The 16,542-nt window shown below is 47.1% G+C and overlaps 4 protein-coding genes across 4 annotated transcripts; 3 read left to right on the top strand and 1 right to left on the bottom strand.

Moving 5' to 3' along the window:
- Window positions 1-2,612: 2,612 nt before the first annotated feature.
- On the top strand, window positions 2,613-3,680 carry N7495_005653 (uncharacterized protein; the record flags this gene model as incomplete). Its single annotated transcript, XM_057208304.1, has 4 exons — window positions 2,613-2,663; window positions 2,720-2,737; window positions 2,794-3,451; window positions 3,508-3,680. The coding sequence occupies 4 exons, from the start codon at window positions 2,613-2,615 to the stop codon at window positions 3,678-3,680; spliced, it is 900 nt and encodes a 299-aa protein (XP_057062078.1).
- A 657-nt stretch (window positions 3,681-4,337) lies between these two features.
- N7495_005652 (recombinase RAD51) lies at window positions 4,338-5,569 on the top strand (the record flags this gene model as incomplete). Its single annotated transcript, XM_057208303.1, has 4 exons — window positions 4,338-4,424; window positions 4,483-4,562; window positions 4,626-4,693; window positions 4,758-5,569. The coding sequence occupies 4 exons, from the start codon at window positions 4,338-4,340 to the stop codon at window positions 5,567-5,569; spliced, it is 1,047 nt and encodes a 348-aa protein (XP_057062077.1).
- A 352-nt stretch (window positions 5,570-5,921) lies between these two features.
- Window positions 5,922-9,997, top strand: N7495_005651 (nucleoporin Nup120/160; the record flags this gene model as incomplete). The annotated part of the gene is made up of 3 exons (XM_057208302.1): window positions 5,922-6,558; window positions 6,615-8,750; window positions 8,805-9,997. The coding sequence occupies 3 exons, from the start codon at window positions 5,922-5,924 to the stop codon at window positions 9,995-9,997; spliced, it is 3,966 nt and encodes a 1,321-aa protein (XP_057062076.1).
- Window positions 9,998-11,574: 1,577 nt separating this feature from the next.
- Window positions 11,575-16,537, bottom strand: abcB (uncharacterized protein; the record flags this gene model as incomplete). The annotated part of the gene is made up of 8 exons (XM_057208301.1): window positions 11,575-11,809; window positions 11,983-12,357; window positions 12,414-12,494; window positions 12,554-15,035; window positions 15,091-15,370; window positions 15,424-15,650; window positions 15,701-16,238; window positions 16,313-16,537. 8 exons carry the CDS (start codon window positions 16,535-16,537, stop codon window positions 11,575-11,577), a joined length of 4,443 nt encoding a protein of 1,480 aa, XP_057062075.1.
- Window positions 16,538-16,542: the final 5 nt, after the last annotated feature.

Raw genomic sequence — 16,542 nt, 5'->3', positions numbered from 1 at the left:
TTTGTTGATAGATGAAACAATCAGCGACATTGGATTTACTTCCTTTATAGGGCAGGTTAACGATCGGCCAAAAGTTTGATTACCTGAAGTATGGCAGGGTCCATAATAATAAAAGTGGGTAAATACTGTATCGGGGAATCCGTGAAGTGGAACTTTATCTGAAATGTGGTCGACTCAGGTCGAGACCAATTCAGCGGTATTGAGCTGTCAAAAGCACATCGAATGGTTTGTCCATGTGGACCGTAGGATTCTTCTCTCCGGTCTTTTGTTTGTAGCTTGATGTCTTGGGATCGGCATTGCCGCTCGCACTGACTCAACGATATGAAGATCCTTTTACTGGATTTTTAAGCATAGATTTATTCATTGGAGCTGATAGTTCCCACTTATCTCCCCGGGCGTATTTTCAATTGAACTAAATATCACGTTTTGTTGTGATAAGGAACATTCTCTCGCCTCTCGGCCTTCCAAGGTCCACTTTACCTGCCCAAATCGGTATCCCGAGATGGCAGACCCTGGTTCACGGTACTTCAAGCCCCACTGATTTTAGTCTATTTATTTCTCATATCTTGCTTGAATTGCAAATTGATCAGCGGATTCTCTCACTAGCAATGTCAGTAGAGCTTGTACTGAGTCGCATGGCACTTTCTTCTAGTCGCTCTACATAGGCACTTGGGATCGATTGAAGATCTGGGGTAGGATAAGAGGGATCGAGGTGGTAGGGCTTTATAAGGGGCTCTCTCATCAATAAACGTGTTTCGTGATAATTGTAATCTTATGTCTCTACCTATGTAGGCATTTCATGAGTATTCACTCCAGGGCTTTTTTTTTTTTTGGGGGGGGGGGGGGGGGGAGAGGGGGTGAGTATAACGTACCATTATGCTTCCCATCCTATACTTCAGTTCTTGCCGGCTGTCCGAGCTTTGCATAAAGATGCGTCAGGGCCCGCTAACATGCAGGTAAAGACCTATATTGGGCACAAGGTCAATGCCCAAAGAGCCCTCGAAGGTCCACGGGTTGGAATATCTTTTCCAAATGGGATTCCTACATGCATCAGCATTTCGGAGGGTTATTTCGGATCTGCAACCTGAAGTCTTTTCCAATAATCATCTTTGGCGGGAGGCAGTATACCTTCGAAATGACTCGAGAATCTATCAATCTAGTGTAGGGATACTCGACGCTTGACACGTGCCCTCTCCCCTCTCCTAGTACCTTCCACGGTTAGTACCTATCAGTCAGTCGATATTAGACCATCAAAATACTGTCAGATGTACCCGAGTGTTGTTCACCAGTTCCCGAGATCTAGTACCAACTATACTCCATATCTAGGTACTCAAGTAGGTGACTCTTCGCGAACATATCACCAAGTATCCATTCCCTTCGTATTACCTTTCCTTTGATGCATGAAGGTTTTCACCGTGATTATTTTGCATGTAGCTATGTATGATATGCCCGTAGTGCAGCAACATCACCTAGCAGTCGACGTGCTCATCAAATAGAACAGAATGCATGCACGAAATTCTCGAGGTCAGATAAGGGACCGGACTACATACCTAGGTATCAGGATCCTAATTAAAAGTAGCTCAAGTTTCAAGAAGGTCCTGCCCAACAGGTAGGCATGAGTCTTGCTCTCATTGGTCAGCTATGCATCGAGACGGCGAAGACGCGGGCTTGAAATCCGAGAAATTTGTACATGTGCATATGTATTGCTTCCGAGGTCCCGATATAAGCCCTGGACGTCTCGGAGCCGGCTCCGGAGGCCAAATGGTTGGAAGGCAACGGGAACATTGGAAGTGTTGCTGTAGGTATCCACGCGTTCAATCCTGCTACGGCGAATATATTATATATGAGCTCGGGCGGTCGGGACAAACCTGTAGAAATGGAGAGTGATTTCAAGGTTGGATGCAGATGTTGTATATGGAGTATTTTTTGGTGCCAGTAATAAGATGGTAATAAACTGTTGAATGGAAAAGCTTACATCAACCAACACCAAGTGGTCTAGTGGAACTGGACTGTCTCATCTTCCTTGGTCTAGTGGTCATGATTTCCGCTTGTCATTAACACTGATAAGCGCGGGAGACCGGGGTTCGATTCCCCGAGGGAGAGATCTTTTTTTTTATCCTGATATTTAATGAGAAAGGCATTAGCGACTAAATATTGAGAAATTTCCTTTTTTTTGACTATTTGATCCATAAAACTGTTCTTGGCTCATGTAAGACGTTTAAATTCGATGTGCTTTGGCGACCTGCTGTGAGATGATACAGGTTTATGGAGGAAGACACTACAGCTTTCTGGTCACAGCTTAGAAATTGGGTAGATGAATAACAGAAGAGAGCACAAGATAAAGCACGAACGATGAAAAGAAACTGACATTTACGTGCATTCTGAAATCCACGCGGAAACTATGTTTACGTTAAAAGTGGCAGGTGCTCTACTTAGAAACACGATCTTGGAACTAAACCTCTTCATGTCCTTCCAATTTTTCTCCAAAGATCAACGAATCCTATACCGAAATACTCGTCTGATCCATTTACATTCGCTTCGAGAACATCATCACTTACCCCAAACTATACACGGCTGACAAAGCCAAGCTACAAATAACGCCTTTCGAAGCCATGCCATTCTCATTCTGGTCAAATCTGCAATTATGGGAAAAGCTGAGCATCGTAGATCACTCCAACTAACTTTGCCGAAGCCCCTCACTGACATATAGCTTTGATAGGTACTGATGGCTTCGATTGTAATGCAAACTCTAGTGTGATGAGGCAGACATGGTGATACTGACTTACATTACAGCTACTCACCTTCATCGGTGCCTTTTGCGTTCTTGCACATAATCGATGGAGGACACGCAGATACACGGAGATTGAAGCCCAGCAAAAATTGGAGGAAGCTGATATGTTCCCGATGCTGAATATGGATGATATACCATTCGGTGCTAGAGCTCTTGAGAGAGGTCATCATGTCGACGGTGTTTGGGTCGGCACACTCAACGCACCGATTGTAGGCCCATACCAACCTGATACCATCTGTGCAACCCGGTCATTCAGTTCAGGACCAAGGCCATACACTATTCGTCCGCCATCAACACTGCAATTGGAAAGTACCCCAGGCTCATCATATGTGCCGAGTTTTGACGGACCAGCAACAACCATAGAGAATGATGTTATTGAAGCTGCTAACCACGGAAATAAGTATTACACACCTGGCGTATCTGCCCACGATGGAACGTCCAGTGTCCCAACTTCGTCCAGCAACTTCAATCGCCGAAGCGATAGTGCACCTACAAACGGGAAACGGACCAGTCTTTTAAAGCGTGCAAGCCACTTGTTTGAACACAAAAAGTCCATTTCAGATGTCGGCGGACGGGTTGAGATGGATCTGGGAGCCGATGGCTGCAGAGATTCTGGTTTTCATACTCCACCCGAGGAAATCCAAACTCGACGCAAGCATAGTAAGTGCCGTGGTTTGAGCAAATAATTGGCTGTGAGACTAACTTCTGTGCCAAAGGGAACCTTCAACGGAGAAGATCATCAGAGGAGTTCAGACGTCGGATGAGCCAGATTTTCAACGACAGAATCCGCATGAACATGCCAGTGGATCGACTGCAATTCAACTCAGAGTTGCAGGCATCTCGAGGAAGAAACTTTCGACGATCAATCCTTGGGGCTTTCCGTGATTGAGTGCATTGTAATGATGAACTAATATATGCCGTTGATCTCGAGGTTGGAATAGGAGGCATGAGATGGCCTCCAAAGATGCAAAGAATGTGGCTATGATATTCCTAATGAACTTGACCAGCGGCATTGACAGCCGTTGAGGCTTATGCTGCTCGATTCTTTATTAGTGAGAGTACGAGAGGACTCAGAACCTGTCAGAGGAGGATCAAGATTTGCAGGTGATATTTTAAGTCCTTCAAGTCTTTATTCGTTATTCTATACTTATATTCAATTATTGTAATGACTGACTCTAGCCATTCCAGACTCCAGACTCCAGTGAGCATAAAAAGCACCGTACTAGGAAACCCATTCCTAGAGTGGAATAATATATCAAAAGTAAAATTGGCTTTGTTGCCTGGAGATTGGGCACGTGACTGCGCGACAGCCTAAACGCGTCTATCGGTAACTTCTGTTGACTCAAAGCGATTTGAAAGTTTCGCCACCGGAAATTTATGTTCCTTGAGCTATTGGTGCCGCATCACTCAGTTTCAACAACGAAGTGAATTTTTCTTCCAGCGGAAACCTGAAGTCCTCCAACTGCCAACTGGTCTGACGCGGTTCGTGTTCCCCCTCTGAACACAGCCTCTATCGCCAGCCAAATATCCCAGCAATATTAGGACAATGACAACAGAAATGGAATCTCAGATTGAAGTTGATGAGAATGGATTGCCCGGTCCTGGTGCGCCTACCCCGCTCTCCGCGCTTGAGGTATGTGAAGCTTGACAGCGATTCAATGACCAGTCCAGGTACTGACACGCTGTTTAAGGGAGTGGCAGGATTGACGGGAAGAGATATCAAGTTGTTCCTGGATGCAGGGTATAACACTGTTGAGTCGATCGCCTACACGTATGTTTCTTACCATCGGATCAAAGGCCGAGTTCAGCCGAGTCCTGACTAACAAACCACCAGACCCAAACGCCTGCTTGAACAGATCAAGGGAATATCAGAACAGAAGGCTACCAAAATATTAGTAGAAGGTGAGTTACCATACATGCTGCACACTGCACAGAACTAAGAAATTGACAAAATTCCACTCCATAGCCGCAAGACTTGTGCCCATGGGATTTACGACAGCCACTGAGATGCATGCTCGACGAAGTGAGCTCATATCAATTACAACCGGATCCAAGCGACTAGACACACTACTTGGAGGTGGTATCGAGACCGGATCAATTACAGAGCTTTTCGGAGAATTCAGAACTGGAAAGAGTCAGATCTGTCACACACTTGCGGTGACCTGCCAACTGCCGTTTGATATGGGTGGAGGCGAGGGAAAGTGTCTCTACATTGATACCGAGGGAACCTTCCGACCTGTTAGACTTCTTGCAGTCGCGCAAAGATATGGTCTTGTTGGCGAGGAAGTTCTTGATAATGTCGCGTATGCGCGCGCATATAACTCGGACCATCAATTGCAGCTGCTCAACCAGGCATCTCAAATGATGTGTGAGACTCGATTTTCCCTGCTTGTTGTTGATTCAGCAACCGCGTTATACCGAACGGACTTCAATGGTCGTGGAGAGCTCTCATCACGACAGACACATCTAGCCAAGTTCTTGCGCACTCTGCAGCGTCTGGCCGATGAATTTGGCATTGCTGTGGTGATCACGAATCAGGTTGTCGCCCAAGTTGACGGTGGACCTAGTGCCATGTTCAACCCCGACCCCAAGAAACCAATTGGAGGAAATATCATTGCTCATGCCAGTACTACGCGTCTAAGCTTGAAGAAGGGTCGGGGTGAGACTCGTATCTGCAAGATTTATGACAGCCCGTGTCTTCCGGAAAGCGACTGTCTCTTTGCCATTAATGAAGATGGAATTGGAGACCCCAGCGAGAAGGACCTGGAGAAGGAATAAGTCTATTATTATTCTTTTGATACGATGTTAGTGACCTTACGAGCACCTGATCCCTTTTATTCCATGTCACATATGTAATTGCCAATATTCGAGAGTTATTACATTTTACTTGTAAAGATAGTATTGGAAATACAATAAATATCTCTGATGGCAAAGTAAAACAGTAAACAGATATTGCGTCTTGTGTTATTTATTTTCTCCAGTAAAAGACGGGTTTTCCCTTTCTTATTCACGCCAAGACTTTGTTTTTTGAGAGCTCCAGCTTTCCGCTTTACCTGCAACCTTTACCCGCTCTTTACCAGCCATGGAAGTCTGAGTCCTGAATTAATAGTGCGCCCAGAATTGTTCCATCATGGCCAAAATCTACAAGGATACCAGGATTGATTTGCGACCCTATTCACAGTCAACGGTCGCCAACGTTCAAGTCTCCAGCGAACCAAGCGCGTTTCGACGAACTCGCTTTTCAATCTCCTCTGTCAACGATCAACAGCCCATCGCAAAAGACGAAGATGAGTTTGCCCGACGGTACCTAGCCACACAAGGCACAGTCTATTTCCGAAAGCGCAACACCTACCCGAGAACGTTCCTGTGGAGGGTCCTCAATGATAACAAGCGATTGGAGATTCAATGCGCGGACCTGACGAAAAGCGGCACAGAGCAGTTCGAATACAATGTCACCTTACGGTTGAATTTCCAGGAGCAGATTCTTCCCTCCTGTGTCGCATTTGCTGATCATGAGGACCATGAGGTTCTCAGTGTCTTCGTGCTGACGACCACCAAACACCTTCACACCTTGTCCCTACGCCCTGAATACTTCCGACGACCCGAATCAATTGATGATAATGTCGCCGACTGGTGTAAATCCTACATCCCCGCGCCGCTATCCTTCTCTCATCCACACCGACTTCATGCGAGCAGCCCGAATGAGCTGTTCATCTCCCTGGACAGTGGCGCACTTCTTCGCCTGACACGGAAAAATGGAGATGATGGTAAGTCCTCGAAAGAGTCTGTTTAGTATTGCAACTGAAATCTGACTTATTGAAAGGCTCTAACTGGACTCCGCTCACCTTCGATGAACGGACATGGGGCGCTTCGATTCGAGGCCTCGTGAAATGGAATGCACCTACATCACTTAGACATGATGGACGCAGCCTCGACCTGAATGTGGCCAATGCCATCGCCACCACCTCCGACGAGACATACGTTTTCGCTATCTGCCTGAATCACACACTGAAGATCTGGAACCTTGCCTCCAACAAGCTGGCTGCGACCAAAGACCTTCTGGGCCGCTACATGGACGCCGACGCAGTGCCATACACATTGAACCCTGCTGAAACTTCCTTCATTCGGGTATTCACTGCAGAGAGATCCTTAGATGCACACCATCGCTTCTATGCTGTGACATATTCGCCGTTTGAAGATGGGCGTTTCAAGTTCTGGGCTATCAAGGGAGGTCTTACGTCTGAGTTGGTCGTTGAGGATCTTTTTGCGGATACCGTGTTCCAACCGAAGGATCCCGATGCGACGGGCAATATGTTCTGGAGCATCGCTGATTTTCAAGTTAGATCGATGGACGAAGGAAGAGATATGGAGTTATGGGTACTGTGGAGAAACCACGGCCTCTACCAACTGTATACTCTCCACTTCGACCTTGCCTCGCTTGTGACAGATTGGTCTACAAGCTGGGTTTCAACAACGTTTGAAACACACCGACAGGAACCACTGCCAGCACCAGTGCTCGACGATGTCGTGGACCCGACGGAGAGGTGGCTTGCATACCTACTGCACCCGAATCGATACCCATCTGAGGTCCTGGAGACTGCTCTGGCTGTCTACCAGGAGGCTCTTAAACCTCTATCGTCATCTTCTGTAGTTTTGAAGAGAGATGTGCCATTGGCGGAAAAGCTCTGCTCTACTATCGGAGCCACCGTTTCTTTACGAAAGTATGGCCAAGATGAAATGGGATATACGCGGTACCGAACCGACACAGATGCCAAGTGGCGGCAATTCTGGCAAGTCGCGGAAGATCTCAATAAGCGCAGATTTGAACCGGTTTCTCTTGCCTACGACGCCTACACCGAGCTGCCCTGGTTGCTTCTTTCCGATGCATGTGCTGTGATCCGGGAATGCAATCCTGCCGAACTACTGCTGCATAACTCTAGCTCTGAGCTCACCGATGATAAACCAAAGATAGCTGATCGCTGGAGGCACCGAAATTTGGGCACTGAGCTTGGACCTGTCTATCCGCAAGCCTCCGCATTGATGAAAGTTGCTGCTGATTTCAGAAAGCGGTTTTCTCCAGAGTTGGAGGCAGCGTGTCGGGCTGCCCTCGAGATGGAAATTTTTAATGCCTCTTCTTCATCGATTGAAGACCGTATGGATGCCTTCCGCGACCGGTGCGAGTTCACAGACCGAGTTTCGAACAAGAATTTTGACACCTTAATTGCTGCTTTGAACGAGGAGCTGAATGCCGATCATCTACCAAGTGAAGTCTTTTGGGCCATCATACATACCGTTCCTCGAAAGTTCAATGCCAAAGACTCGGAAATCCTTTCAACTTACTTCGGGGCCCGAGTTTTTGCCAGCGGTGCTCTAGAGACAATTCTCCTCACACGTCGGACTCTCTACGACCTGTTAATCTTGGTTACATTTGTGGATGGTGAGGTTGATCAGACTAGTGGCAATTTCGATGCCATCGACCTTTTTTCGAGACTTATTGATCTTCTGCGCGAATACGAAATGATGTACTGGCTAAGCTCCAATGTTCGAAAGTGTACTACTGACCATCCTGCCCATGCGGATGCCTCGAGTTCGGTATTTTCGTTGAAGGACACCAAGTCGAAGAATAACAATCAGCGGACAACGACAATTCTTGAGGATCTCTTTGTCGCACCCATCAAGCCTCGCCAATCTATCGAGCAGCCCCAGACCTATACAATCACACTTGGCATCCAGGATGTTCTGGCCTGGGTCATTCGACATGGCGAGGTGGCCTCTTCGAACGCGCTGGCTTACATCCAGTGCGACCTCATCGCTAATAACAACATTGATCTTGCATGGGACTTCCTTCGCTTCCAATCTACCACTCCATGGGCGACGTATGTCAAGGGTCGCTTGTACGTGGCGATGTCGGAGTTTGACACTGCAGCTATCTACTTCGGCAAGGCAGCACATGGTCTTTGTGAGTAAATGTTTGTCAAAGGTTTATTTCCTTATTTGCTAATCCCTTTCTCAGCATGCGGCAAACCCCTGGGTAACCTGTACGAAATGTCATCGACTCTTTTGGATCTCGTTTCTGTCAACTCCTTCCATGATGGCATTCCGAAATATTTCCAGCACATTCTTTCAATATTCGAGCAGGCCCGATCCTTTTCACACGTCGCAGATTTCGCCAGTCAAGCACTACAAATGCTCGAAGCCGAATCATTTAACGACCGTCACTCAGAGCACGACATCATGCGAGCGGATCTGCTTTCGCGTCTCTTCCATGCTTCTCTCAAGACTTGTCAATTCGACCAGGCCTATTCTGCGCTGGCTCGATACCATGATCTTGCCCTGCAAAAGTCCGCGCTCACCTTACTCATCACCACTGTTCTCACTACCTTCGGGCCCGGTACCGCCGGTATCAAGCAAATTCTCCGCTTCCCTACAGCTACTGTGCCCAATATCGCCTCTCACATCGATGAAGTTCTTGTGTCGCTTGCACGGAAACAGAGCGCGTTCAGCTCATGGTTGGACATTGACCACAGCGAGACCGACGGCTCACCTGACTACCATCGCATTTTGCAAGCATATCGTATCGCCCGGAATGACTACCGTGGCGCTGCTGAAATTGCTTACCGCAACGTTCAACGACTGCGCAAGGCACGTGATGCCCCGGTCTCTACTATCGTCCGCAGAGGCAAGAAGGAAGTCGAGGAAGTACCAGAAGACGATCCCGAAAGCCAGGAGATTCGCCATGAGCTCTTGTCCTTGATCAACCTCCTCGCTTCGGTTGATCCGAGTGAATCATACATTCTTGTTGAGACTGGGCCATTGGCATCGTTTGGTGGCAATGAGGCTATTCCAACCCCATTGGCACACAGAGCTTCAAAGACAGACGACGACGGAAATGTGTTCATGGAAGATTCAGGAATACTCGACTCTCCCTCCGTCCGTGCCAGCCATAAACGCTCTTCCAGTATCGCGTCCTACAATTCTGGTCGTCGAGGCAGTCGTTCTCCAGTTGTTGGACGAAATGTGTCGTTCAAGCCTACCTCCCTTGATCAACCCCAGGAGCGTGTCATTGTTACCCTCGAACACCTTCGTCGTGAATATCAGTCGGAACTAGACCGCGTCAGCCGAATTGAACGTGGTGATTGGGAGTTTGGCATGCTAGATGATGAGGAGAGGGACCTCGATGAGGATGAAACAATGATTCTATCGTAAGGCTATTATGTTATGAAGACAGTGAGATAGCTCTTGGTCTTGTTCCGGGTATGGGCCTCGTATCCCAACGGTGGAGGCGTCCTTGTTATGGCTCTCCTTTATGTGTGATTGGAGTTTAGCAGCATGTTAAAATAGTTTCTTTTCTTCAATATGGTAGTTTCATCTTGCATGGTGCAAAATAGGATTTTTCATTCATCAAATGTTCTTGTCTATTCTAAGAGACCAAGAGTTAAGGCTGCAACTTATCACAACTCCACTGTACGGGTAAATAGTCAAAATAAATAAGAGAGTCAATCTTGATATGAAAGTCAGAATGAGAGTGAAAGTGGAAGTAAGGTGAGAGTGGGTAAGAGTGAGTAAGAATGAGGTTACCTTGTTTTAGTAAGAGTAGGTACCTTTATTTCACCTTTTGATCTTTACTGCATCTTAATTTCACTAATCATTACTTTTGGCATGTTTTACAAGGTGTGTACCTAATTTTAAACACCCAGGTGTGATAGTGAAACCTCTCATTGATACCTGGTTATCTTAGCTCCAGAGCTTACTCTTCTCCTCGCATAGCCTGCATAGCCTGCATAGCCTGCAGAGCCTGCTAAAGAGTGTCCATACTAGTTAATGACCAACCCTGCCCATTCAACAACCTCCACATTCAGACCTCGGGGAATATATGCCTTCTTTTCATCCTTGAATTCTCATCAGCTCTCTCTTAGCCCCTTGTAAACCATGTCATGTTTGTGTATCGGACTACATTGATGGCAGCAAACACCATCATTGCCTATTTAATGGATACATGCTCTATCTAATACCTGCCATCTGAAACAGAGACCTAGCGGCTCAGGACATATCAGCCCGTTCATGGAATAAAGCGAGTTATGTCAGCTTGTGACGGATGGTGTCGAACATGAATCTACTTCAGTGCTGATACCAGATTGAGAACAATAATGAAATCTCCTCATAGCTGTAGATGAAGGAAGGCTAGGTGGTACATTCATCACTTATATCCCAAAGGGGTATTGAGATTTTGCTGCTCATTGTTAATTGATCATAAGAATGTAGAGGTGCTATACCCGATCTAAGTATAATATTCATGGAACTAGCCGCATTTCGTGGTTAAATAGATGTAAGGCCGGGATTTATGTGTGTATGAGGTAAACCCTTTGATTTTAAAGCAGGAAGGCACATAGCAATAGGTTGATAGAAAGAGCAGGTGATATTTTTTTTTAACTTATTTGCTGTTGCTTCTCGAGGTAAAAAGGGAATGAGAGTGAGTGGGGTTCAAAGTGAACGTGGAAAAATAACAAGATAATAAAATCATAGGCGGATGAACGAGGTCAATCAAAGAGGGTCAAGAATCAAATCATAATCAAAGAGTGTCGAGAATCAAGTCATAAGACGTATAACAGCCAGGAAACATTACTTTGTAGGAGTCATATGTACCAGTGAAAAGAGGGAATCTCAAGTGTGTGCAAAAAAGCCTCGCAAAAAAAATAAAAAAAAATAGGAAAAAAAACTAGAATAAGGTAAATGGAAAGGAAATAATCAAAAGATGGAGAAGGCTAGGTTAGCCCGGGCAGATCCTAATTCGAGTTGTCCGTCGATTGAAAACTGGCATACAGTTTGCTGAAGTTTGAGCTGGGATCTTCGAGGAGGGAGTATGGTTCGCCGTTTTCGATAACGCGTCCGGCTTCGAGCATGACAATACGGTCATAGTCCAAGATGGTATCTAGCTTATGGGCCACGGAAATGATGGTGTGTTTGGAGAATTTCTCCCGAAGAACGCGTTGCATGATTTCGTCTGTTTTGGTGTCGATGCTGTGTCGAAGTTAGTAAATTCTCGTTGCTCTCTGCAAGGGGGCAGGCAAAAGCGGCAATATGTGCGGTGTAAGGGGGAACACGTCAAAAGAAGAGATGAAAGGGATGGAAAGTGGGGCTGTCATATTGCAAGAGGAAGTATGTTAGGGGTTCAAGACAATGTTGTAACTTACTTGCTGGTGGCCTCGTCGAGAATGAGGATGTTTCCAGTGCGCAGGATGGCGCGAGCAAGACAGAATAGTTGCCTTTGGCCATGTGAGAGGTGGATCTCATCGATGTCGGTGTCCAGATCCCCTTTCTCTTGAATGATCGAGTAAAGCTGCACACTCTTGAGTGCCTCAATGATGTCCCCATCGGATAGCGATCCGGTTGGGTCGGCGTTGAGGCGGACTGTGCCCTTGAACAGCAGAGAGTCCTGTGCGACTCCGTTGATGCGTGAGCGAATTTCACGACGCGGCAGACGACTTATGTCAACTCCGTCCACTGTGATAGTACCGGCCGAAAGCTCGATCATGCGGAAAATGCTCATAATAGTAGATGTTTTGCCACTATGCTGGATGTCAGAATGGACGGACTAGCTATGTTTTTAACGCAGCTTGCTTACCTTCCAGTTCGGCCGCAAATACCGACCTTCTCACCTGGCGCGATTGACAGAGAGACATTCTTGAGAACTGGCTCATCGGGTCTGGACAGATATGTCAGTTTGAAAATTAAAGTGAGTGGAGGAGGATTGGGAAAAAATACCTGTAAGCCGCAGAAACAGAATGGAACTGCACTGCACCATTGGCTGGCCAGTTGGTAGGAGGAGTATTATCTTCCCCGGGGAGATCTTCTGACGGAGCAGTCTGAGTGAAATCCTTGACACGTAGAATTGATCCGATGTGGGTTTCTAGATTGGTCCAGAAGGTCACCAAAAGCTTGATACTTTGACTAAACTGGATGACGTTGAGGAGGGCAACACCGACGGAGCCTGCTCCCATTGCGGTTCCACGAAGAGCGACGACAAGAACGATTAGGAGGATAGCGATACCGGCAACGACTAAATCTAGCGATAGAGTGAGCCAGCGCTGGATAGCAAACATGTAGTAGAATGGTCTTTGAGAAAGATCCAAAAGCTCAATGTTTTTCTTTTCCATGTTATGTTGCCAGCCGAAAGCTCTCAATGTTACAAGTCCTTGGAGACAGTCGGTGAAATGTGAGAACAACGGAGCCTTTGCCTCAAGATCGATGAAACGGATGCGACGGGAAGTGCGCAGGTAAAGCTTTTGGATGAGGAACAGCATGCCAAGAACGATAGGGAAGGAGATGGCCGCCCATTTCGAACCAACTCCAATCAGTGCCATTTGAGCCATACAGAGGAACAAGGTGACAACAGTGTTGATAGCCGCGATTGGGAGCTCCATGTCAACAAGTTGCAAGTCTTGGCTGAATCGGTTGAGGATAGCGCCACTATCAGTCGTTGAAAAGAATAGCATGGGCGCACTGAGGACAGTGACCAACAGCCTGCGGTGGAAAACTTCGCCAGACTTGGGTACCATGCTGATAATCATCTGCCAGCAACCGGCAATGAGGGCGATCATAGCTAAGACACCGAGCATCACGTAAATACCAATGTAGTATCTGTTGCGCTCACGGTAATGAGCCATGTCTGACTCCGCCCACCACTCTAACCAAATGCTGGGGAAGGAGATGCAGAAAACAAAAGCAGCCATGGACGACATGAACACAAATCCAGGTAACCATCCGATGGCATCGAGATAGTACTTGTAGATGGACATATCACCACCCTTGATCATCGGCTCAGGTTCGGCCTCGGGCTGGGCAGGTTCCGAGTCTTCTGACAGCTTCTCATTATATATACTTTCAACGAGTGTGCTGTAGCTAGCAGAATCTGATAAGCGCTTGGGCGGCTTGAAGTCCCATTCAGTTGGACCAAGACCGAAGCTTGACACGTATCCACCAGTCTTGTTGAGAGCAGCGAAGCTGCCTTGTTCGGTGATACGGCCATCCTCACCCAAGACAACAATGTAATCGGAGTATGGCAGACGGCTGACGGCAGAAGAGGCGACAATAATGGAAGTGCCCATCTCTCTCAACAGACCCATGGGTCCAAGCAAACTGTGGAAGATGTGGTTTTCAGTGGTTGCATCGAGGCCGCTCATTGAGTCATCCAAAATGACAGTCTTCCGCTTGGCATAGACAGCTCGTGCAAGGGCAATACGTTGGCTCTGGCCACCACTGAGGGCGACGCCCTTGCTTCCAATGATACTTTGATCACCACTAGGGAACTGGCCGAGATCTTCCTCAAGAGCGCAAGCCTGAAGAACAGTTGCGTACCATTTCGGATCATAGTCTCCCATGGCGAGAATACTATCTCTGATGGTGCCGTTCATATGCCAGGGTGTCTGATCACAGAAAGCCACACCTGTGGAAGACAAGTCAACCATGCCTTGTGTTCCAGGCATTTCACCGAGAATGGCTTTAATCAGAGATGATTTACCGCATCCAGAGGGTCCAATGAAGTAAGTCAAACTACCACGCGCGAGAGTCAAGTCAATATCACTCAAGACAGGCTCCTTGTCAGCATCCCAGCTGAATGTTCCATTCTTAACGGTAACTACGTTAGGAGATACGGCAGATGGAAGCCCCCGCTTGAAGGACTCAACCGACTCCGCGTTGCTGAGAGACATGTCAAGAGTGCCGTACATAGACAGTAGCTTGGCTTCAGCCAGATCTTCCAGGGATTGATATCCAGGGGAGCTCTTCCGCTTGTCTTGATGAGAAGGCTTGTCTAAGAACTCTTGGCAGCGAGCAAAAGATCCCACCGACCCGAGGAAAGACATGAGAGCCATGACAAGGGACATGAGAGGGTCTGAGAGAAGACCAAAGAGGGACAGAGAGGTATACACGCGCGAGACGGTCAAGACGTTGTTGGAAATGGAAGCAAAGCAGGCAAAGGTGAAAATTGGGGCGAAGACACGGGTCATCCATGCAAATCCCATGTTCCAAGTAAGAAGCGTACGAAAGTGCTTGGAAATATTGAGCTCATCGATTCGCAAGCCATGCACGAACTTCATCATGGAATCTTGTAGTCCAAGCATTTTCACTCCCTTGATGGATCCCAGCATGTTGCTAGTAGATGAGATGCGGCGCTCGATGGCTTCGAGCCACTTAGCTTGACTTTGTACCACGAAGGACATCATAATTATGGAGCCAATCAAGGCAACTAACGCAGTAATTAGTATAAAGCCGTCCAGTGAAGAGACATTAGGTCCACATACCAAGTGCAACACCAACTGGTACAACACAGGAAACACCTAGTTGAACCTCCAGGAGGTAAATGGCCAATGCGATCTCTATCGTGTTGCCCCAGATCTCGTGCATTGTCTGCCAACCGTTGGTAATGCGCTCCACATCTGCACTCATCAAGGTGAGAGAGTTGGCAGGGTCAGCATCGGTGATGCTGAGAGTGCTGGCTTTCTTGAACAGCATTGTAACAAGAATCCCGCGAACCATGGTAATGGCACGATAAGTGTTGTGCTGATACTGACCCATCGAGACCTATAGCTTGTTAATTTACGTTTCAGGAAGGTCGTGAAAATTGCAAGACCTACAGCCAAACCGATATAAACCAAGATATATGCGCCAATCAACCCATAGCCAACGTTGGTGGTAGCACCGTTCACGGGTTCGCTGAAGAAAGTGATAGATCGAGCAAGCAGTAAAGGCTGCGATATATTGAAGGCCGCAACACACAATCTAGCTGGGATTGCTGTGAGGAGCGGCACGCTGGCAGCCTTGAAAGCTTCAAACTGCAGCGAATTGGGAGTTTTTGGATCGACTGGATAGTGTTAGCTGACTCGAATCGGACTCGATGGTTCATTATATTACCTTTGCTCCATTTCTCCTCAAATGAGGACAATAGTCTCTCAGAGCTCAACTCATCATCCAAAACAAAAAGATCTTTGAGAGACAGCGCGTTTTTATAACCACGTAAGAACAGGGGATTTAACCAGAAAAAGAAGGCTCGGTTGTAAAACCCGGCTAAAGCCTCAGAAGGATAGTTAACATAGTCAGGCCGAAGGATGTGACGCTTCTCCACAGCCTCGAGAACAAGGAGCAGAGCTTTCAATGCCACAGATACAGTAGTAACGATTGCAAGGTGGTCGCCCAGCGTATCCACGGATCGCAGCCAGATGGTTCTGGCACGAGCAATATCAAACAACAAGCTGCAAAACAGGTATGCATTTAAAATAAACGAAGGTCGGACAGAGCGAGTATGCTCTGCAAAAGAAAGCGCGCCTAGAAAGAGGACTCCAATCATCAGCATTGCGTTTGCGGCAACCGATGCCCTGGTTGACTGCGCTGACGGCATAGCCCACAGAGCCAGCTGAGCAATCTGAAGTGCCAAATAAATGACCCAAGAAGCCTGGTCGTGAATAATCCGTATTAGTTTCTTGGTGAAGTCTCAATACCGCATGACAAGTCGAAATTAGAACTAACCATCTTGACGGGGAGTCCCCATGATCCGACGACCTTGCGCCGTTCCTGAGAGAGCTGCCATAATCGAATGGGAGTAATAATTATAATCAAAGTGATGGGAAGGATTTCAAAAATAGATTCCTCAAACAAGAGTGTAAAGTCAAAGCCTCCACGACAATGACTAGCGTATGCGCCAAAGGTATTGTCAATATCACGGCAGGAAGGTCCAGACGATGGAGAAGCCATGAGGA

The sequence above is a fragment of the Penicillium taxi genome (assembly GCF_028828555.1).
Source record: "Penicillium taxi strain IBT 34144 chromosome Unknown utg000004l_segment0_segment0, whole genome shotgun sequence".
In the NCBI taxonomy this organism is placed as follows: Eukaryota; Fungi; Ascomycota; class Eurotiomycetes; order Eurotiales; family Aspergillaceae; genus Penicillium; species Penicillium taxi.
This window is presented reverse-complemented; position numbering and strand designations above follow the sequence as displayed.